Source organism: Lates calcarifer, linkage group LG18 (genome assembly GCF_001640805.2).
Source record: "Lates calcarifer isolate ASB-BC8 linkage group LG18, TLL_Latcal_v3, whole genome shotgun sequence".
Classification (NCBI taxonomy): domain Eukaryota; kingdom Metazoa; phylum Chordata; class Actinopteri; family Centropomidae; genus Lates; species Lates calcarifer.
The window spans coordinates 17131328-17155542 of NC_066850.1; the positions used below are offsets into that span (position 1 = coordinate 17131328).

A 24215-nucleotide genomic window follows, 5' to 3' on the forward strand; every position below is an offset into this window, starting at 1 on the left:
AAAATTAAGAATTAGAATAGAAAGAAGTATGAATAAGAATTAGAAAAATAAGTATGAAGGATAAACATTCAAAGAAAATTTAAAGGTATCAGTATTAACATACTTAAGTCAATATCGGCCTGGTGTGTAGGTGGACTGTATAAAAACAAATGTATATTACAGAACTGGGGGTTGAGAGCTGAGGGAGACTTAGAAGTGTTAACTTTCTTTGTTCCAACAACCGTTTTCACTTGGCTTTGCTCCAGGAGACTAACAGGGAAAGGCAGACAAAGACTTCCTGCTTTTATACTTAGGTGCTTAAGACTTCACGTGGCACTGCGCAACGCTGACTCGACGTGATGTATGCCGTTTAAAAAAAATTGTCTGACTTGCGTTGGTGTTGCGCAACGTCACACGCCATTAAAACCTCGTGGGAGTGAGGCACCTGCAGTTTTCTGCTAAGTTTGCCGCAGTCGCTTTCTTCCGGCAAAAATGCATAACATATCTTTGGGTGAGTAAACAGTCTGACATGTGGAGGGGAACGCTCATATTTTTCTGTTTATAAGTCAGGCGAGGTTAGCCAAAGTCAACCTTGAACGCACCTAATAATTTTATGGGTAATACCAGGTGGGGTGGACTGACTGTTTGATTAGCTGGATAATTAGCATTTGCACATTTTGTAACAGAGTTTTTTCTTTGGCAATTGGTGTCTTTGCACTGTTGATGTTTACTAATACAATTACCAATTATTTTGACTTTTCTCTGATCTAGTTGACACTCTCCTGCGTGAGGTGTGGTGTTGTGTTGACTAATACATTTATGGCCTAAATGTACTTCGTTCTGTGTGTAGCTGCATACATGTCATGTGATGTTAACTTAAAATGATAAAAGTTAGTGAACAAGTTAGTTAAGAGAGGCTTTCCTGCAGCACAGAGGCTTAGTAGCCAGTTGCCTCAAGATTAATTGGTGGAAGCCTCGTTTAACTCAGTTTTCACTAGTGACACCTGCTGGGAAAAATAACTGAGAGCAGCCAAATTGTTACATTAACACAAATATGTTGCTTCATTTAATGCAACTCAGTTCTTCCATCTCTGTACACTTTTTTATAAACTGCAGTTCTTATTAATAGGCTGTACTTAGTATGTCTGCTAGATTAGCTCCATTACTTAATAGACAGGGATATAGAAAAGGTTAACACCTTTCCTATATGTTGTTTATGTTATCTTTAGTCATGTGTCTTTATTCTGAGTAACTATGTTGTTGGTTTGGGGGAAACAAAGTACTGGGGAGTTGGGAAGAAATGAAGCTTTTATTGATTTGATTTAGAGACAAGATTTCTTCACTGTGTTGGGGCTTTTTCACAGTGGGTTAGGGTTAGGGTTAGGGGGTTAGTAGTGCCAACTAATGGGGATGAGGTATCCTGTGACTTAGAGGGACCAAGTGTTTTGAAACTTTGGTCAAAATGAACATGTGATTCTGCTGAAATTGAGGCCTTGTTTGTCACCGGTCACATAAATATCTGAGAAAAATACAATACAATACAAAGCTTCAGTGGAAACTGTTAAATGTATTTGACACACTCTTTGTAGTCTTTGCATCATATGTATATCACTAGTCTGCCTCTTACCACTGCCTAGACCTGTCTGTACTAAATATTCTAAAATCAAGATACACCTGCTAGCATTTTTCTGAAGCTTTCGACCTTATCTTGTGGCACATACAACCATCTGTTATCACATGACTCATGTTCCCTAGGCTTTGTTTGCTGAAAAAGGCGATGGGATGTGCAGTATATGCAAACGTCTTGTAAGCCTCAAAACAGAAAGGCCAGGTTCAAACAAAAATCAACCTCTTCTTGCTCATATTGATGGAAAGAGGAAAGAGTGGAGAACAGAAGGGAACAGCTCATGACCCAAAGCGACCACCTCGCCAGTCAAACATGGTGGTTCTGTTATGATGAATGCAGAGGTGTACAGGAGCATTCTGTGTGCTCACATTCAGGCATTGGACCACCTGAAGTCATTATGATTTTCCATCCTTATTGGCTGGTTGTGGCTCAGGAGGTAGAGCGGGTCATTGAGTAACCAAATGATCAGCATTCCAATCCCTGGCTCCTCCAGTCTGCATGCTGAAGTGTCCTTTGGTGAGATACTGAACCCCCAATGTGTATGCATGTGTGCTGTATAGAAGTGCTGTGTGAATGTGGCTTGTAGTATAAAGTGCTTTGAGTGGTTATTAAGATTTGAAAAGTGCTCTATAAATGCAGTCCATTTACCTCTTTATCACACACACCTCATGTCAGCTGTGGTTTGTTCTGTCCCTCAGGTGCACAGGAGCTGTAACGGAGAAGAAGAGGAGGGAGGAGGTGATGTTCTCTCCCTCAGCTCACCGTGACTGTGAGCTTTGTGAGGGTTTGAGCCTCTCAGGACGCCTTGCAGCAGCCCCTCCTCAGGCCAGGACTATCCACCCACTGTCCTAAAAGCGAAAAACAACAATCAGCTAAAGTTCCCGACCTGACACCTCGCTCTCCTCCGCCCACTCTGCTCCGTATCCCCAGTGCCATGGCCTTCACCCTGTCAGAGATTATGGCAGCGAGGAGGCAGCAGCAGTCGCAGGCTCAGTCACACACCCAGAGAGGCAGCAGGACAACAGTGGAGGTGGATGAGTACAGCACCAACCCCACTCAGGCCTTCACCTTTTACAACATTAACCAGGGACGTTTCCAGCCGCCACATGTCCACATGTAAGTAGATACACAGCTGATAGATAGATAGATAGATACACAGTAGATACACAGCTTTGTTTTTTTGTTTTTTTTTTTTTTAAAAAAAAAACAAAAAAAACAGAAGTGATTGTTATCCTTTAAAGGAGTAGTTCAGTGTTTTAGAAAATATGCTTATTTGCTCTCATTTCCAAAGAGACGTGAGAAAAATGTCTGTGTGATATCGCTGGTAGCAGGACATGGTTAGCCTAGCTTAACATAGAGACTGGAGACAAGAACAACTCTGTATCAATCCTCTTGCTAAACTCTCAGAAGGACAGCAAGTCATATAGTTCCAAAAACGCTGAACTATCCCCTTAGGTTAAGGGGTTCAGTAAACCTGATAAGGAAGGAATGCCAAAGGATCAGTCTTTCAATTGAAATTTTGATCAGAGAAAAAAAGTGGAAAAATTGAATGAGTGGCCTTCATTATGCCTCTGATGCCTTACCTATGCTTACAAACCCAGTCAAAGAAAGTAGCAGTTCTGAAATGGAGACTTGACACTATGATAGTGATAGTGATTTTGACCTATTGTGAGTCCAAAATATGACAATCTGAGACTTTCAGTTTTACCTTTTAAAAATAAAAGTCCTTAAATTTCATGTCCATGTGATGAAAGCTGTATCTGAAAGGCCAGCCTAGTCTTTTAAGTTTCCTGCTCTATATGTTTATTTTATCATAAGTTACTAGGAAGTCTCCATGTCTTTGGTTTTGCACCTGTTGCTCCTGCTATGGCTGCTGCTTGCCTTTATCACAAACTCACCATTGTTGTTCTAATAAATTCAGCATATTGTACATATCATACTAATTTAATCAGTACTATAGCCATGCCACTCTGCTGCTTCCAGTTAAACAGAAACACTGTTCTCAGTTATTAATTCATTGGATTTTTTGATCAGTGTTAAGCTACTCTTGATGAAACCTTGAGTCAACACTTCCTGTGTATGTTTCATCTTAAAAGCCCCCTTGCAAGGAGGCAGAGTCTGCCTGGTTGATTGGTTGTATGCACCAATCCACCAATGTGGTGTGGTTCCATTGGTCTTACAAATATCCACTCATTAGCAACCCCTCTTGTAATTGAAACATTTCATGAGCCATGTGCCTTGACCTGACTTAGCAAAGAAAATAACACGGTTTCAACATGAGTTTTGGAGTGAGTATGGGCAAATGAATACCTGAGCTGCAGGACCCAGATCTGCTGCTGGATCCGAAGTCAGAGATACCAGCAGAATGAGGACAGGGAGAGAGAGGACACAAAGTTAGTGACATGCAGTAGCATGATATAAATGCATGGGCAGAGAGAAAGAGAGAGAGAGGGAGGGAGAGAGAAGAAGTGCCCAGAGCATCATGGGGGTTCCCCCAGCAGTCTAGGCTCATGGCAGCATAACTAAGACCTTGTTCAATCTCGGAGGCAGTTCCACATGGAGAAGAGCCTGATAGCTGAAGGCTCTCCCTCCGATTGTCCTTTAGGAGACTCAAGGAATCACCAGTGAGCCTACACTTTGAGAGCAAAGTGTTCTCTTGGGACAATAGTGCATTATGAGCTCTTTATGATACGATGGAGCTTGTGTATGTAAGGAGAAGTACTATATCATGTTTTTTTTCTGTGGTATTTAGGGCTAAGTACAATAATAATAACAATCAGTGCTGCCTGTATTCCTAGCTCATCCAGGCCTTTCTGTCTTTAAGACATGACTAAAATGTGACTACCTAATTAGTTTCAGCCAGGCTTCATATATAAATACAACTGCATGCTGTCTGCGTAGAAGTGGGAATTTATGTGGTGCTTCTTGATTTTGCCTAAAGTAGGCATATATGGAGTGAAGCCATCATTTTACAATGCCTTTTAACCACCTTTAAGTTTTTCGTTCGGCTGTTGTTTGACATGGAATGTACATACTGGTTTTTAATTAAGAAGTTGTAATGTTTGTGGGACCTTTAAGTGATAGCTCCTGGACTTTGCTAACTCTCAAAGTTGAAATAAAACAATAGATTTAGCTTTTACTTTTTAAGTGCAGTTTATGTAGCTACTACAGCTATCTTACTTACTTACTTACTTAACTAATGTTCAGAAACACAATCTCTGTGGAGCTCCATAAAGCATCACTTTACATTTACTTACACTCAATAGTGGAAGTGAAATATTTATTATGAACCTTCCTCTGTATTTCATTACTTTTGTGAGTCACACTTCTTACTGACTGTCCTACATGCATGTCTATCTGCTTCCCACTTCCCCTCATCTCTTACTCTCTCTCTTGTGGTGGGGTGCGGAGGAGGGAGAGGAGGAGAAGGCAGGGCTGAGTGTTATCGTACCTGGAGGAGAGCTTGCTAAACTGGGCCACGGTTATTCACCAGCTCCTCTCTTCCCCCTTGAGACCCTGTGGATCTGCACACTTGCTGGAAATCCCACAGGACTCTGCTCTTTTTCTATATCTGCACTTTATTCTTTTTCTATCTCTGCGCATTTCTCTTTCTGTCTTTTTCAGCGCCATGCTTTTATTGTGGCCTCTCACTCTTGCTTCTCACAATGTCTCTTGTTTCCTCCTCTGTCTCAGTCTGTGGGGATGATTTTTTGCTGGATACTAATTCAAACGTCTTTCATTGTCTTGTCATTGTTCATGCCTCTTACCACAGAGACTTTACATACAGTACTACGTCTCTCTCCAGTATTGTTTAAGTGCACCAAGAGCTGCAGTGACCCCTTTTTCTTCCTCTCTCCCTCAACTTCATGTATGCTGTTCTTTTTCCTCTCCTCAGGGTGGACCCGATGCCCCATGACACGCCCAAGCCGCCGGGCTACACCCGTTTCGTATGCATATCAGACACTCATTCCCGCACGGACGCCATCCAGATGCCGTATGGGGACGTGTTCATCCACGCTGGAGACTTCACTGAGCTGGGACTGCCCTCCGAGGTCAAGAAGTTTAACGACTGGCTAGGTCAGCATCTCTGAAAGTTGTGGCTCATTGTGGTCAGGGGCCTGGTCTAACTGGGTCTGTGATGATCTATTAATACTGCTGGGGTCAGTGCCAGGATAAATTAATTTGCTCTGGGTGCAAAGCTGGAAGCTTTTAAGAAAACCTTGAGAAAGGAAGGATTCTTTGAAGTTCTCAGAATCTCAGGGCTACAATAAACTCACTTTTTGCTGTTTTAATTGTAACTTAAGGAACCATACCTGTTTTCCAAAGGATGCCATCTATTTTTGAAATAATTCTCTTAAATCCTGAATAAATTTGGGTCTTTTCTTCCTTTCTGGTGAATTCAAGAACACTTTGAGAACATCAGAAAGTTGAGTCAACTTCTGAATATCAATTTTTTAAATGTGTGAAGTGACAAGATTTCACACTCTCCCTATTCAACTGTCTGAAAACAGTGATTCTCACATCTCTGAGAACTTCCCCTGAACACGTCTCAAAGGAGAGTTTTTAAAATGTTTTCCACCGACAACTGCATCTCCACACAATGATAGCCTCAACAAATAAATAATGTTGATTGAATGTTAGTTACGGCGGACAGGGAGTCTCTGCAAATTATTTTTATAGCCTCAAATTAATTAAAACCAGTGGTGGCCCGTAAAGAGGAAAAAGAACTAAACTAGAAACTTGTGCTGTGCTTTGGGACACAAAAGTAATGTAAAGATGGCCCTTATATGATTTGTGGTATGCATGCAAAACCAGCAGTATGGTTCTTTACATGTGGTGTGTGCCTGGTTTGTGTTACACTACTCTTAGCTCTGACGGAGGCTGCAGAGATGTCCCAGTTCATATCTGTGCAGTTTAACGCTGACAGCAGCCAGAGGATCTCTCCTTCTCTGTGGAAACAGCAGGAACAACTACTGAGACAAACAGGCAGGAAAGTTCAGCGTTTGAGTTGAGGTCAGGTAGAGGATCCTCATCCAGTTTTAACACTCATATTTATTTGATCAAAACCCCTTATGCCTACAAACTAGAAACAGCAGGGGCCGGAGGCATTATATTTTTGGTTTGTCCATCTATCTGTCTGTCCTCCCTTCCGTCTGTCCATCCATCTGTCCCATTAACGCATAAACGCAATATCTCAGAAAACCCTTGAGGGAATTTCTTCAAATCTGGCACAAGCATTCACTTAGACTCAAGCATGATTTGAATTGATTTTGGTGGTTAAAAGTCAAAAGTCAAGGTCACTGTAACATCATATGATAATTATCATCCAAAAGGTCAAAGGTCAGGTTCACTTTTTTTTTTTTTTTTTTGGGTGTGTGTGTGTGTGTGTGTGAGTGACCATATTTCCTGCAACTTGACTGGTTAGTGAAGACATACAATTATATTTGATAGGTGAGGTAAATAGAGAGATAACAGGAAATGAGAGGAAAGAATTGGGAACCACATGCTCCAAAAGTTGCTGCCTTAACCTCTCGGCCATTAGGGCACCCCATCAAAATCCATTTTTGATACTGTTCATAGCTGTCTTTTTTTTCCACCAATACCTGGTAGCATACTCACAAAAAGCTGGTGTGTGATGCATTGAACTTGACAAAGGAAAATGACAAAGTAATGTGATCACGAATCTAAACATTTTTGTCTTCTTTAGTTTTCCAAGTTAAAATATCCTTAAGCAGTTCGTTTTTTTTTCAACTACATTTTGTGTACATAGCGCTAAATCATAACATTCTTTGTCTGAAGGTGCTTTACAGAGTAAGGTCCTGACCTTGCAATATTATTGAGACAAACCCAACAGTTCCCACCAGGAGCAAACACTTGGCAACAGTGGAGAGGAAAAGCTCCTTTACAACAGGAAGAAACCTCAGACAGAACTGGACTCATATGAGCCATATGCCTAAACTGGTGGGGTGGAGAGCAGAGAGTTGGGGCACATTTTGTCAAGAAAAAGGGTAAAAGTTACTGAGTTCAGTCTTCTCTTCTTTGACTTTTTGCTTCCACAGCCCCCACTGGAGACATGTTATCTCCACACTGGGTTAGGAGCAAGTTTAAGTCTTATCATTGCTACATGATATCTAGTGGAAACTGGAACGAAGTGACCTCGTACAAAGCCTAGCGACAGCAAAAAGCTGTTGAATCTGTGAATCTACAACAGTTTGAGCGAGCCGAGCAATTCTGTTATCATCGCCATTATCATCATTGTCGTCAGCGTCATCAGCATCGGCACAAACCTCCCCGGGAACGGCAGACGCCTGTTCGCGGGGGCCTTTGTGTGTTCATCTCATTCTCTGAGGGAGGGGAGTGAGAGGGGGGAGATAAGGGGAGAACTTGTTGTCCTTTCCTTTCTCCCTCACACACGCACACACACACACACACACACATGTGAGCTGCAGGGAGCGCAGGCTGCAAATCCGCTAGCCCGCACTCCAGCGGCGAGAGAGGCAACGGGAGAGACGGGAAAGAAAAGATACATCGAGCCAAACGCGCTTGGTGCTGCCTCTGAAGTCAGTCTTTCCTCTCTCTCCCCTCTGCCGTTATTTTCTCCTTCCCTGCAACTCTGCCATCTCTTCCTCTTGTCTGCTCGTATAAATATTTATAATCTGGCTATTCCTATTCTTTCTTTTTCATTCCCTCCTGCTCCCTGTCTCTGTCACACACACACACCAGCCACATACACACACATGTGCCGTCTCATTCTGTAGATGAATGTAACTCCTGCTGTTTAGTGTGTGCAGAGCAGATTTACAGAGATCGGGTTTAGCGTATTCATTTTTTCTGAGTCTCTGTGCAAACTGAGCTTCGGTCAGGTAACACCATCTGCTCCCAAACTTTCTGCTCTTTTATCTTTCTTCTAGTTGAGTCTCTTCTCATATTATATTCCTCTTTTATTCATATTTTGTTTATCTCATCCAGTTTTTGTTTGTTTGACTTTTCTCTCCCTCCATCATTCCTCCTCCCTCAAACTCATTATCCTCCTCCATCCTTTTTCTTCGAGTTCTGATTCCCCCTTTTCCTCTTTCTCCACGTTCTCCAAAGATCTCTCCCATTTCAGTCCTTTCTCTTGCTCCCTTTCTCTTGGTGGCAGCTCTGCACAATTCTTCTCTCAGCTCTTATTTTTAGCAGGAAGTCAGTCGGCTCTTGGGGGCCGCTGGCTGCTGCTCAAGGCTTTGTCAGGGATGGTGAGCACTGCAGGAGAAGGGGAGAGGAGAGGAGAGGAGAAGAAAGGAAAAAGAAGAGAGCACTGAAGAGACAGAGATGAAATTCATGCAGGGAGAAAGGAAGGGAGAGGAGTTGGAAAGTGAGGAGATGACATGGAAAGAGGAGGTGGAGGTTTGAAAAGGAGAGTAGGGAGACTGTCCGTGTTACTCCCCACAACAAAGCTGCCTTACCTGGGTAAATTCACAGCTCAGCTGCCCCGGAGACTGATGCCAAACTTAATTCTGCCCTCTGTTGTCATGGTGATCCCTGCAGATCCAGCTGTCAGTCACTGTATGAGGACTGTGTGTGTGTGTGTGTTTCCGTCTTGCACAAGTCATTGTTTCAGTCCCTTCACACTTCTTGAACTTTTGTGAGCTGGACTTGAGTTGAGGGTTTGTCAACTTTAAGACAACCACTATCTAACTGTACTTCACTTATTCAAGTTTTGACTTACTGTGTTGTTAATAGAGGTTGGGCAATTAATCAGTCAATCAATAGAACATTAATTAAGCAACAATGGCAAATGGCTGCTTTTCTCTAAATGTAAGTAGAATATTTTAGGGGTTTTGGACTGTTAGTTGGTGTAAACAAAGAATTTAACGATTCGTCTTGGGTGCTTTGGAAGTAGAATTGACAATTTTTAAAAACTGTTATCTGACAATTTATAGATAAAATCAATTAATCAAATATAGCCGCAAGTGGCAATGAGCGTGCACCCTTTTCCAAATTCACTATGACGTACTGATCACCACCACGATACTTTAGGTTACTTCAAGTCTTTAGCTTATTCACTTTGTTTTACTTTGTTTAGTTCACAATTGAATTTCATACTGAATGAAATTTGTTCAGTGGCGCAGCACACAGGAGTTGAGACTTCCAGCATCATGATCTGTTCAGATCAGGATTGTAATACTAATCAATCTTGTCAGTTTGTGCAACATTGTTGTATTTTACAGTTACAATACAGTATATTATAAGATAAAGGAGGTAGGAGCTATTATGATCTTAAGTATAAAATCACTGGGAGTTAAACTACATAGTGGTGTGATGGTATAATTAATGTCAGAAAACTGACTGCTCAATTGTAACTGTAACATGCCTGGAAGCATTCATAAGAGGCAAGAGACAGCTGTCCAGTTATTCTAGGCTTCCTCTGGTTTTCATTTGTTACCTCATAGTCAGAAAATCAATTAGGAGACTCTTAACAGATTTAATGCTGATTTGAGGTTGATGATTATGACCCAAAGTACGTTTATAGAGTTGCTGAATGATTTGCACATTGCATGGACACAAATGGCTGCCTGGAATAGGAAGAGTAATAACATTCTGAAATTAGTAAATGTACCGCATTTGAAAATACAGTACATAGCAAAAATGTAAAGTATACACTATTTTGAGTTAAAGAGATAAAACTTGCAAATGCACTAGAATGGCCTTTTAAGGACAACAAATCATAAATCAACTTTCTTTCTTCTTCATTAACATTAATCATAAGTAATAAAACTTATTGTTTAATTTTTTATTTACTGTGAGTTCCTGTATTGAGTGTGTTTGTGTTTGAGGTGAAATGTTAATTTTCTAATGAGCATAGTCTGAGGAGATGTTCTAGCCAAAAAGGACAACTGTGTGAGTGAAAAGTTGCAGCTTGGGGAGAAGCGAGCTCCGGATTGTCGGGGATAGAGGCTGATTGCGCGGGACAGGTGAGACAGAGGAGAGAGGAAAGGGAGGGGGGGGGTTAGTGAGGGCAAGAGGCAGACCTGGAGCTCATGAGCAACAGCACTTCAGCCCAATTGTCTCCAATAATGGCCTCTTTGATCAGGCTCTCAGCGCACACTCACGCCTGTGAGCACGCACATGCAACAAGCATCCACATGGATTTCATAAGCCGGGGTGATGCTTTCCTGAGTGTTTGCGTGTTTGTTTATGTGTGCTGCCCTCAGCTGTTGACTTGAGTGGCGTCTTTATTCATGCCGTGTGATAGCGTGAGCTGGCAGAGTAGAGCGGGAAAATACCGCAGTGAATGTTGTGTTTAAATATGGATCTCGTGCTTCAGAGTCGACTCCGGGTCAAGAGAGGAGCAGCTTTAATTCTTAAAGGCTTTGTTCTCTCTCTTCTGTGTGACTTCCATTCAGTGAGTAGGCTACTTTACTGCCATCACACACACACACACACACACACCCCACAGATTCAACTAATAACCAACTGGCCATATGCAGTGTTTCTGTCTTTTTTCCCCTAATGTGAGAGACTGATTTATATCACAGAATGTATGAAATGTTTAAAGGATATTCAGGGCATTCCCTCTCTTTCATGAACTCTACTCATGATGTGAATCTAGGTAAAAACAAGAGTGGGTCATAACCTAGTATATTGCTGGACCGTGTATGGTCAATGTGAGAAATTGAGGACAAACTTGAAAACTGTTATGGAATTGCTGTAAACAACTAGTTTCATTGGAAATTAGCTAAAGCCTGCTTGAAAGTCAATGATATATATGCTAACCTGTAATCAGCAATACATGCTCATGTGCATCAGTAAAGTCATTATTATGCTCATCACAGATATATTAGAGTTAGTAGGCTATATAACCCACTGCATGTTGGCACTCTATGTTGAGTAACAACAAATGCCTGTACACATATGTTTGAGGTAATTTAGAAACAGTGGTGTTCTTAAATTGTTTGTCCACCACAGAGTATTTTATTTCTACACTAAAATATCCAGCTTTGTGGGCCTACATTTGATGCTCAGAAGCACAGTAGCAGCTCAGTGTCAAGGGTGGAAGTGCATTATGTATGTTAAAGCTGCAGTGTTTATTTATTTATTTATTTGTGGCCACAAAAACCATTACCATGGCTAATGTGTTAGTGAACAATTACCTATTTATTTTGACTGAAAATAACTATTGAAAAATTAAAGCTACATTGAATTGAGTTTTTTGGCCACCTGGGGGCAAAGAATGCCTCAACAAAAACAACGTGAGTAAGTGAAATGTCTTAGCAAACAATTGCCAGTACACATTCAGCTGTTGTGGAGCAATGTCATCATTCATTTGGAACCATATTCCTTCCACCTGATGAATCGAAGTCCAATCTTCCTTCTCTTTTAGCTCTGTACCAGCTTCTGAGAATAATATTTGACTCTAAAGCTGCTAAATGCTCCACCAGCTTGTCTCCATGAGAGCTTAAATAGGTTAAAAAGCTCTGTACAGATGGATGATAATTTGCTGTGGGTTCATACTTGTCACACCTTTCAAATTACATTCAGTCATTTGATCCATTGTTAATGAAGAATATTTTAGTTAATGCAGCTTTAAAAATGTGTAGGAACTCTTCTGACCACATGACTGTAACAGTCCCTGAGGAAAGGATAGACTGTTGAAACGAGAGTAACCCCAACTTTCATCTTGGTATTGAGACTTAGTCTCAGACTCCCTCTAATAAAAACACAACCACAGGCCTTTCTCTCTCTGCAACTCAGTGTTGCAAGGTCCACAGCCTTTAGCATCTCTGCTACAACTCTTTATTTAGCGCCTGCTCTACTCTGTTCCCCTTTACTGCTGAATAATAGATAAGTGACGACCATGATGCGATTGCCGTGTAGGCACTTTAAATGCGAGTGTGTGTTTTTTGTTGGCCCAGAAGAGGGAGAGTGTCTCTAGCTCTCCACCTGCCTCTCTCTGTGTGTGTGTGTGTGTGTGATTTCTGCTGTCCCTCCATCCTCTGTCAGGTGTTAACCCCCCCACCCCCACCCCGGACCTCCCCTTCACCTCCTCAGCTTCTCTCTCTCTCTCCTCTCAGCTTGCTCCCTTTAGCTCGGTAACTGCAAGTGCATTAAACTTTCATGACTGCTGTCTTTTTCTGGCCTGCTCTTCTTCTATCCTCCTTCATTCCCTTTCTCACTTCCTTCCTACTTCCCTGTTCCCTCATTCCTTTTCTTCCCACCCTCCTCCTTCCTTCCTCTCTCCTCTTCTCATGTATACTCTTCCTTTCCCCAAACCTTTTTTTTCTTAATTCTTACTCTGTCACTCTCTCTACTTTCCATCTATCATATCTTTTATCCTTCACCCTCCTTCACTTATGTTTACCCAGCAGCGAATGGTGCTGGAGGAGAGCATAACGAGGAGGTTTGACACTCCTTTATGGTTTTTAACATTGGGACACTCAACAGAATTTCAAGTGACTGTAAATTTAAGCAAACCGTTCCCATCTGTCCCTCACTGCTTTTGTGTCTTCTATTTGCACACTTGAAAGACTGCTTTCCTTGCGCCTGTGTGTGTATATGTGAGAGGAAAAAGATGCAACGGGATGGTGAAAATGGTTTTAGAAACATCCCCATTTTTTTTTCTTTCAAACAAGTTCTTCTCTTTTTTTTTCCCTTCAAGTTCAGAAGACATTTGGAGTGAAGCCTCTGTGGATGTAGCTTATGAAATGATGGAAGTCTATCTCATAATTTTCCCTTTCTTTCTCTTTGTCTCAGATTTGTTTTCTGGGTCAGCATCAGTGCATATAATCCACTGTATGCAAACTGTTGCTGAATCTGCATTAGCTCTCTCTTACAAGCATGAACAGACAGCAAACAAAAAAGAGGCCAAACTGAGAGTGAAGCAAATAGCAGAGGGGAGTCAGATGTGAATCCATGCACTGTATGTATGTTTTTTCCCACCCTTCCTGTTGTCATTTAGCAGTGGCTTAACTTTTTCATGTTGTTCAGCAGAATACAACAAACAAAACAGCGCTTCTTCTTGATGTCAGGAGGTCATCATCATGTTTTCTACTGCTCATGTCCGCATATGCATACCCTCTGTGTCCACAACCTGCTATCCACATCCATGCCTTCCTTCCTCCAGGGGTAAGCAAACTGGCCATAAGGGTACCCTTGCCCTATAAAATGATAGCAATAGTGGTACGGAAGTAACTAAGGACATTTACCCAAGTACTGTACTTACATACAGTGTGAGAGGAGGCTATGGAGAAGGACTTTAAGTTGGCTTCAAAGAAATTCTGGCCAACCATTCGACAAAGTAAAGTAGGGATTGGCTCAAGCTATGTTCAGGCGGGGAGGGGAACTGCTGACCCAGACCAGGGGGTAATGGGAGTTTGACCTTCTAGTCCACATGTGTTTTGTGGACTTGAAGAGGACTTGCAACTGTTTCCACCAGGGAGCCCTTTTTGGGCCACTGCAGGAATATGGGGTTCTGGGGCTGCTACTAGGAGCCATCCTGTTCTTGCATAACCAAAGCGAGAGAGCGGAGTCCACATTCTTGCCTCAAAGTCAAACACATTTTCAATGGGTGTTGGGCTCCATGGTTGTCCCTTGTCCCAAGCGTCTGAATTGAGTTGCTGAGTCTGGTTTCAGCCTTAGAGTCAGGATGAGGAGTTTGGACATCCAGAGGGAGCTCAAAGTAGAGCCACTGCTCCTTTGCATCAAAAGGAGTCAGTTGAGGTGGTTCAGGCATCTGATTAGGATGTCTCCCAGGTGCCTCCCTTTGAAGGTTTTCCAGCCATGTCCAACTGGAAGGAAGGACTTCTATGTAGACCCAGAAGTCGCTAGAGGGATTACATATCCCATCTGGCCTGCAAATGCCTCGGGATCCCCTCAGGAGGAGGGATAAGCAGAAGAAAATGGATGGATGGATAGATGAGTAGACATTATACACCTGTTTTCACAGGCTGCGTAGAACTCCCTGTGACTAGTAACCTAATCTTCATGTGTCAGTTTGGTTGAGTGCACATTTTAGTAAGTAATTATAAATTTTGGAGTAAGTCATAATTAATGTGTATCGGACAGTGAAGTCAAATAAAAGAAAAACACTAATCTGATGTCATATGTGAACTCAGCTGATCTGGTCATAAAACCGAGCTTGTAGATGCATTACCCTGTGATGATAAAGTACCTTTGACAAGAATATAAAGGTAATGCAGTGAACAAAGGTTGTAGTTTAGCATTGACTAAATGTGGCGTCAGTAAGGATCCATTTTTAAAACAGACATGGGACAGATGGCAGGTGGCCAGTCATTTAATTCATCAGCATTCATCAGAAGCCCACGTCGCTGGTTCTGAAAGTTGCAGCTTAATCTTCAGCCACATTATCCTGGAGGCGATGTCGTCACACTGAACATGGAAGTGGAGCAGACAGGATGAAAGAGACAGAGATGGAGTGTAGGAGAGAGAAAGAGAAGAGAGAGACCACCTACGAGGCTGCTTGATGATGTGCTGATCTGTCTTTGTCACCGCTTCTGTGTGTGTGTGTGTGTGTCTTTTCTTGTGTGTAATGCGTTATGCTCAGTGAGGACATTGTCAAGTGTTAGGAGGTGCTGCTCTATGCCGATAAAAATGTGTGTTTTGGATGCGTGGCTCTGTAGGTGGTATTTGTGTACACTGTCTCATAATTGCTGGTTGTCTTTGTTTTGTGTCTGCTAGTATGATTGTGTGTGCACAGGTTTGTGTGTGTGTGATGAGATGCAGCAATGTGTGGGTGGTGAGTTCAATGAAACAAGTGAGTATTTAGTTTAAGCTGAGGTGGGAAGGCAGAAGTCTCGCTGCCTCTCTTCCGCCGTCATCCATCTCTACCTTGTTGCATGTCTATCCCTTACACACCTCTCTTCTTCTTCTCTTTTTCTCTCCCTCATGTGACATATTACTTTCTTCCCTCACATCTAGTCTTGCCTCTCGGTCTTGCACACTCACACATATGCACACACACACACACACTCACACACTAAAGGAATTAGGACTGATCCGAGCTGAGTCTTTAGCTTGTCTCGCTTTGAACATCAGTGCCGTTGCTTTTGAAGCTTTCCTTTGAATTATTGCATTTCTGTTTATGCAAACACAGATAAAGGCTGGCTGAAGCTGCGCTGCGTTCTATACATAAAGAAGACATACATAATCTGTGGGCTGTATAAACACAAAAATTCAGACATACGTGTTTAGAAAAACCTACACAGATTGTGGTTTTTTGTAGTGATGGCCACCATTTCTCTCTGTTTGAATAATACTGTGTTCACCATAGTAACTTTTGAGATCGGGGGGGGGGCATTGGCAGAACATATTCAAACCCAATGGGGCAAAAAACACAAGAAGACAGCTGACCAGACAGGTGGTAGACAAACCAACAGTTTATCCAGATTATCTAAAACACTTGATTTGGAGTGAATGTACCTGTAATGTTGGTTATAATCCTTTATTTTACATGAGACTGCTTCTCCTAAGGACAACAAGTTGAACTAAACCAGGAAGTTTGTCTGTTTACAAAGGACACTTTGGTAATAATTGTATTACTTCTTACCCGAGGCTTTGTTTGCAACCTCCCTGACTGTCTGACCAGGCCCACCAGGTGTCATGCTTGTGTCCAGGAGAAGATGATCTCCAAACATCCTTACCCCCATCCATCCATTACTTATTCTCTCTCTTTCATATGTGCAAAAAACACACACACACAAAATGTTTGCAAGCACATTAAATCAGATGCAGCAACTTAAACAATGACAACAGAGCAAATAATGCTTAAGTTAGAAGTGTTTCAGAAGTGTATGTGGCAGGTAGGGAGGTGGCTGCAGGTGCAGCATGATTGACACGTTCCTCAGCAATTTATATAGACTTTTTTTGAATAGTTGCCCCCTTGGTTGGCCCACATTTTGCCACCTTTGCAAAAGTATATGGACATGCTGGTATTGTCTGGACATACTCTGTTAGATCTTTGACCACTTCAACCACTATATCAAGGGAAATTACAAATAGAAAAATATAAAGCTTTTATGTGAGTTATAAATACTACATTAAGTTTTTGCAAATATGTGTTTTTGACAAATTACTCCAGTCCGTTAGCGCCTTCCCCTGACCCAAACCCTGGGTCAGAGGGATGCAGTGTTCCCCCAGTGTTCCCTCAGACTTCTTTTTAGGGCTCTCACATTCCTAGATCTCAGCTGTTCATTTGATGAATATAATGTCTTATAATAATAAAAAAAAAAAAAAACAATGGCCAGGTTTATGTAATATAGATTTGTGTGCAATGGAGCAGACTTTCTGCCTTGCTGTGTTGTTAGCAACATGGCCACACATGGTTTCAGGTGTCAGCATACAGATTAGATGAGTCTTCACGTGTTAATAACGTGTACAGTCCACACATACACTGATCAACCACAACATTAAAACCAGTAAGTGGTTTTAATGTTGCAGCTGATTGGTGTACACTAACCAGTGCTGGGCTACATGTTCACACAGATCCTCATGCGGATGACAAAACGTTTGTGATACAGACACAAAAACTGCAATTTGAGCTTCAGTTGGTTGATAAGGTCGAGTGGTGGTTTGATATAACGTAAAGAGCACTAAACTAATGCAAGTGCATATGTTCAGTGGTCAAAAAAGAGAAAATGTAAGGAATAGTAGGACTTTTTGGTAAATAAGCTTATTGGCTTTATTGCTAAGAGTCAGATGTAGAATGATACTGTTCCACTCTCATGTCTGTGTGATATGGAAGAAGCATTGATCTATAGCCAGGAGATGTTTAGTGTAAAGACTAGAAGTGGGAGGAAAGAGCTGTTAAATACGCACACAAGACATATTAATCAGTGACCTGGTAGGTGTATTTTTGAATTTTGGACAGAGCCAGGCTAGCTGTTCTATGCTAAGCTAATCACCTCCCAGCTCTAGTATCATACACATACAGACATGAGAGTCAAGAGTTGTATTGATGTTCAGAACCAAATTGTAACAAGTTATCTTAGGACACTTTTAATATCAGGCAGGCCCAAACCATAGTCTGAATATATATTTTTTTTACAGGGACCCAACTATTCTCATTATGACCAAGCACTAGGTGACAGTGGCAAAGGAAAGGCTTCCTTTTAAGAAGCAAAGACCTTGAGCAGATCTGAGCTCTGGGTGGGTGGTCATCTGCCTCGATCGGTTGGGTTGAGAGAGAGGAGGGAGAGAGAGATGGAGAAAGTAACAAAGAGAATGATTAAGCAGCTGAAAAACCATCTGTTCCTTGCATACCCTAAAAAATGTTACACACAGCTGTGTGGTCCGATACTGTCATTTCACTAAAATGTGACATTTTGTAATTCTTCTCACCACACATACAGTACATAAAAGGCTCATATGCTACAAAAATAAGACCCAAGTTGTAATAGACTTTTGCTTTAATTTCATTTTAGTTGAAAGTTCTGGCTACTGCTTCCTGCACACATGCATTCACTCATACTGACACACTCTAGTATTAATTTAATCATTTTGAGTTGGCAGGAAATATTTGGCCCCTATTTTCTGCAACTGCACTCACACTCATAGCCATCCTAGAAACACACACACACACACACACACATACTTTGGTATTAAGTTATTTGGCAGGACGTTTTGGCTACTACTTTTTGGTATCTATGCACACACACTTAGGAATTAACTTTGCCTTGGCAGGCAGGAAATTTCTGGCTTTTTTGTTTCTGCGTGCACACAAACACACATATGAGAGCACATACATATACACATGCACACACAATGGGCAGTAATCCCCCTGTACATGCCAGAGCTTTGGGCAGAGCAGGGATTTTCCTCTTCAAAGACCAGACCACCCATCGCCGGAACAATGGTGGCCGAACTCTGGCAAGATTTCCTGTGGCAATGGGGGGAATCCACACACACACACACACACACACACACACACATAAATAGATAGTCAGTATTATGTATTGGACACACACACAGTCATATGCATTCATATATTAAATATAATACTTATGCACAGACCCCTGGAGTCATGCACATACCTGCATGGTGCATGTGGCATTTTTACACGTTTCCACACACCGGCTGTCTTGTGGAGCTCGTGGGAAGACAGAGGTTTTTGCGGTGAAAGGCAGGGATCTGGGACGTGTATGACTGGAGGGGGGCAGGTGCTTGACAAAAGAGCAAAGACACTGAGCAAGAAGGGATCAGAGAACCAGAGAGGAATAAAGGGATGAAGGGACAGAGGGGAGGACTGAAGTCCAGCTGTTTCCACTCCTGGAAGCAGCCTCTCTTTCAGCCAGCACTGTCCTATGTTTTACTTGAATCTTTGACTCCCCCTTTGCTCACTTGCTAACTTTGTGTTTTTTCTTCTTCCTCTTCTTTTGTTATTATTTTGATGTGGCTGTCTGCCTTGTGCAGCCGCTCATTCATTCACAGACAAATTAAAAGTATTTGTTGCTTTAAAGCAGCCTTTTGAATTCAAAGACAAAAGATGGCGGGGCAACAAAGAGCCCCCCGTGTGTTGTGGGGGAATGTCGCTCCAAATGTTTAGATTGCCCCCCCCCAATACTCCCACCCCTGCGCATATACACACACACACACACATCCTCTCCTCTTTTCTTCTTTTCTTCTGTCTTTTGTCACAGAACCAACAAATTCATTCTCATTTGATGCAGAAATTGTCTTTTTGTGATTGATTTGTTCTTTGTGGACATGCACAATAACAGCATTGTTGAATGTCTTTCATTTTTGAATTGTTATTATTTTATATTGACAGACAGCAGTTGGCTTGGACAGAGAATTACGATAAACAGATGCATACGCCGACTGCTTTTAGTCAGATTCGGCTGATGTGATGTTCAGCTAGTTGGTATTCACACCTTGTCATTTTGCAGCTTTTTTTTTTCCAGAGGAAACTTTCAGAAAATTCATCCATGAAATTGAAATTTAATTCTGCTAAGTAAGAGCATGTGTGTGTGTGTGTGCATGTGTGTGTGCATAGGGGGTATTTGTGTCCAGCTGGTGGAGTTTTATATTTCTCCCTATGATTTATTTCTCTCAGTTTACAGTTGGCCGTCAAACTTCATGGGTGAAAAACTGCTCACGTTGCAGAATTTCTGAGGAGACACAGATAGTGTTTATTTGTTGGAAAATGTATGAGCACCTTATTCCCCCACTGTCTTTCCCTTGTATCCTCACTGTCATCCTCAGGCTCACACACACACACACACACCACACACACACACACCACACACACACAGAGGCATGCATTAACACACATACATCCCTTTCCCCTGACATATTTTTGCACGTTGCATTTTAGGCATTTAGCTGATGACTTCATCCAGAGCAGCTCTCTGTTGCTTAACATCTTTTCCATTTTCATCCTGTCTTTGAAAGATTTCCTTTGAATCACTACATTTCTTAATGTATATTTGCAGATGAGGGTGACCAGTCTGTTGGATATAAAGTGTCCCACCACACGGACATGAGTCTTAACCCAGAGGAAAAAAGAAGATATATATAACACATATTACAAAGTTTCAGAGCTCAAAGACTAAACTTTCTTCTTGACTTCTACTACTTCATTAAATTTTTATTTACGCTTTGCATTTTTGCTTTGCATGCAGTCTCAGGTCAGTCCAGTTTTCATTTATCACTTCACTCTCAGACAGCTCCAGTCTTCAAAGACTGACACAAGTCTGCAGGTAGATGCTGTGCTTCCGTGCAGCTGCTCGGCTCTTTTCCTGGTGAGCTTTTCTTCCACAGAGGGTCACAATGTGTGTTTTGCACATGCTGTCACTAAAAATCCTGAAAATGAACAGACTAAGTTGGTTGTGTGATGAAGCTAAATTAATCCCAACTCCTTCTTAAGGTGCATGTGGATCAGATGACTATGTGCGATGTATTATCACCTAACTCTGCAGGTACCTCCTGTTTTCACAGCTTTTTGGCCTCTTTCAAAATCATAAAGAAAAAAAATCCACTTAACCCACCTTAAAGCCGCCTGGCACCAAACTGCAGAAGCTGGTGAACATAGTGGAGCATAAAGAACCTAATGTTTTTCTCACAAGTTGGTAGAGAGCAACTGAAACAGAGCAAATGAATTCTAATGTGTCTGCTATGATGAGATCTACAGTATGTGTAGTTACAGCTACTGTGTATACTATTACGTTGATAATTTGTCTGTGCTACAATTTGTTCCAAAGAAAAAAACTATTTGATTTAACTAGCACTTACAATATATTTAGCTCCAACAAAGAAATGGACAGGTAGATTAAGACCATTTTGATTCTGGGAGAACTCAAACATTTTGTCTATGTCTACATCCCTGCAGCTGCGTTGCAGTAAAGTTCTTGTCATGCCTCTTTCCTTCCTTGCTTTTGTCAGATTTTCAACAGCTAGAAGGCTTCTACTGTCAAAAATAAGAAATATACCAATGCATCTGAAAGCATTTTCAATTTCTTTGCTATTGCAAACATTTTGCATGCTACCACATAGGACTACTTGAACTACTGAAATGACCAGCCGAGCTCCACAAAAGCTCAACATTGGAAATGATATCTTTGAGCACTTGATGCAGTGTTTTGCAGTATTCTATGTTTGAAAGTGGAATATTTACCTGCTTATTTCTGTATTTCCCCACTTCTAAATATTTGGGAGAAAAATACATGGGATCGAGAGGGAAATATTGGACTTGAGAACTCACAGTGGAGTCTCTGGGATGTGAAACACATTGATTATACTTCATTAGTCATTCAGAAAATGTGCAGGGAGTTCATGCATTTTTGGAGCAATAAGGAGATGGTCCCATTACCTTCAATACTTTGCGTGAGATAGAAATACACTCAGTTGTCCTGCAAGCTTCAATAGGGATTCGGTCAAAGATAATGATCAGATTTTTATTTTGCAGTGAAGTATTCCTTCAACCTTGGTCTCTCCAGGGATGATTGAGCAAACATTACTTCAAAAGTCTGACGAAGAGGAATCGAAAACATCTTTTGATTGTGCGGTGGCGTGTGTCCATGTGCCTTTGTGGAGGTGCAGCCCCTCATTTACGAGGCTTTTTTGGTGTCTGCTTGACAACTAAACACAAGCCCTTCTGCCAAACAAATGGGAACTGTGCTGGGGAGAGGGGGCGGCCTGGGCCCAAACTGCAGAGATGGGCACTCTTTGACAGCTGCTTTCATCTTGTTATTATTCCTCCTTCACACTCAAGGATTTTTGGGCTTCCTAAAGTATTTCTGTCGCTCTCTCCTTCCTCTCCCTCCTTCTAACTCTCCACTCTTTCTCTCTTCCTGTCACCAGGCTGTGATTGGCTGTTATGACAGAGCCATCGCCAGGCTGTCAGCCTCTTCTAAAGCTCAGTTTAATTACTCCTTTTCACTCACATGACACGTTCATGCACAGATGCATGCAAACTCGTGCACACACACACACACACACGCACACAGGAAAGTCACTCACAAAACACACATGCTGACACACAAACCAATGCGCTCAGCTGCGTGCCATGTCGTCCTGGTAGTAATAAAAAAAAAAAAAAAAGCCATGAGGACTGAACTCTCTGTCACCCACTCTACCTGACAAAGCAGACCCCCAGATGTTTGTCAGTGTTGTACTCTGTTTCCTCAGCAGAGCTTTGAAAACATCATGTAGATTCGCGAAGGGCTGGACGCTGCTGGGTTTGATGGGCACCGATCAATCGCACACCATGCTGTGCCAGGCTTTGAATAGCCAATTAAAGCCATTGAGACGGAGGGAAGAACAGGGGGGTGATGCGAAGGAGTGGGAGTTTGATTAGAGAAGGATGATGAAAGAGAAAGGAGAAAAGATGCAGCAGCAGATCCCATAGTGTTTAATATTCTGCATCCTAAACTTCACAGTGATTACTCTTTCTGCGATCACTCCTTCAGATAAAGATTCCCTGACGGATGCATTCAGCTATACTTCCATAAACAGAAGACAGCAGTGCAGTGGGTTGTGACCTTGACTGATGGAGGGAAGCTAAGACAAATGTACAGATTTGCTAGAAATGGAGAAAGAATGATACGAAAACCTTGTTGCAAGTGAATGCCGAGCTGCCTGAGATGTGTTTCATGTCGTCCTCAATTTTCCCTCTCCTGGTTGTCTCTCCCCACCCCACCTGTCACCCCGCTTCTCTCATTTCCTCTCTTTCACCTCCTCCCCTACAACTCATGTCTCTCTGTCTCCCTTGTCCATGTCCTGATGTCTTTCCATTTTATACTTCCTCCTCTCCCTGTCCTTCATCTTCCATCCTTGTCTCTTACACCTCTCCTTTACTTCCCCTATTGTCATTTTTTCTACACTCTCTCCCATCACCATTTCCTGTCAAAATTTATCTTCACACCACTCCGTTATCTCTCTATGCTGCCCCTCATCTGTCTCTCACCTTTCGTTTGCATTTCTTCTCGTCACTCCCCAATCACATCTGTCTTTTCTTCTCTCTTATTATCCTGTCTGACCGCTTTCTCCTATTCTTTTCCTCCCTCCTTCCCTCCTTTTCCCTTTCCTCACCTTCACTCCTAGGTACCCTGCCGTACGACATCAAGATAGTAATTGCCGGCAATCACGAGTTGACCTTTGACCAAGAGTTTATGGCCGACCTGATCAAGCAGGACTTCTACTACTTCCCTTCTGCCTCCAAGCTGAAACCGGAGAATTACGAGAACGTCCAGTCGCTACTCACTAACTGCATCTACCTACAGGATTCTGAGGTCACCGTGCGGGGCTTCAGGATCTACGGCTCCCCCTGGTGAGTAACCGCTACTACTGCACAGTTCTTGGCAGCAAAGCAAAGTTTGAAGAACATCATGACCGTTGTATCATGCACCTGCAGAATGTGATAGTGTTTTGTGTGCGAATGGTCAGTGAAACCTCACTGTAGCAGTGTCAGCAGTCATAGGTGAATCCAGATTTCTAAGCGTGGAGTGCTTACTCACTGCTGCTTAGATGCAAGTGATGTTGCCTTTAGGTTTTTTTTTTTTTTTTCCCTTGTGTCTGTGGAAAACATTTCCCACAGGTGACCACAACCAAGTCCAGAAAGCAATTCTCTCTAAAGGTCAGAATGTACCAACTGTGTCTTGCAATACTGCATCATATGACATGCACCATTTGATGCTCATATAGCAGAGACATGCCATACAGACAGATGCACTTTGACCCCGGTGAAAAGGACAATGGTGCATCACGCCTTACATAAAAAACAACAGCCTCCAGACTCTCGATGTGTGTTGTACGCCTCAAGTGTGTGTGAGTTTATTTGGTGGTGATACGCTCACTAATAGGTGACTTACAGGAGAGTATTTACCAGATTCTAGTTTGGTGTGTATTCAGTTAAACAGTGCATTATTGTGGAGAAAATAAAAGCGAATTCTGTGAGCTAGTTCAGACAGACAACCTGAGTCTGCTGCTACGCTCCAAATTATTCTCATCGCTGCCCTCTCTCTGCTGCATTTCCTGGGGAGTGATTAGGTCGGAGTGTAGAAACCAAATATGTGCATATTTCATCATTCATTCATTCATCTATACCATGTGTGAAGATTAAGACAGTTTGACAGTGGTATAGGCTTTCATTGTGTCAAAATCTAGTTTCAAGACC

General features: G+C 42.1%; 1 protein-coding gene across 3 annotated transcripts in view; it reads left to right on the top strand.

Annotated features, from left to right (window-relative positions):
* Window positions 1–24215, top strand: part of mpped1 (metallophosphoesterase domain containing 1) — an 80920-nt gene that overhangs the window by 5128 nt on the left and 51577 nt on the right. For 2 of the 3 annotated variants that reach the window (XR_001963305.2, XM_018697189.2), the window contains exons 1-4: window positions 182–490; window positions 2305–2722; window positions 5502–5683; window positions 23144–23369. Coding sequence is in view for 2 of the 3 variants with exons in the window: in XM_018697189.2 (XP_018552705.1) it covers window positions 2541–2722; window positions 5502–5683; window positions 23144–23369 (590 nt within the window). In the remaining variant the exon portion in view is untranslated. Of the gene's footprint in view, window positions 1–181; window positions 491–2304; window positions 2723–5501; window positions 5684–23143; window positions 23370–24215 lie in introns of those variants that run through there. The other variant, XM_018697190.2, reaches the window with a different exon arrangement.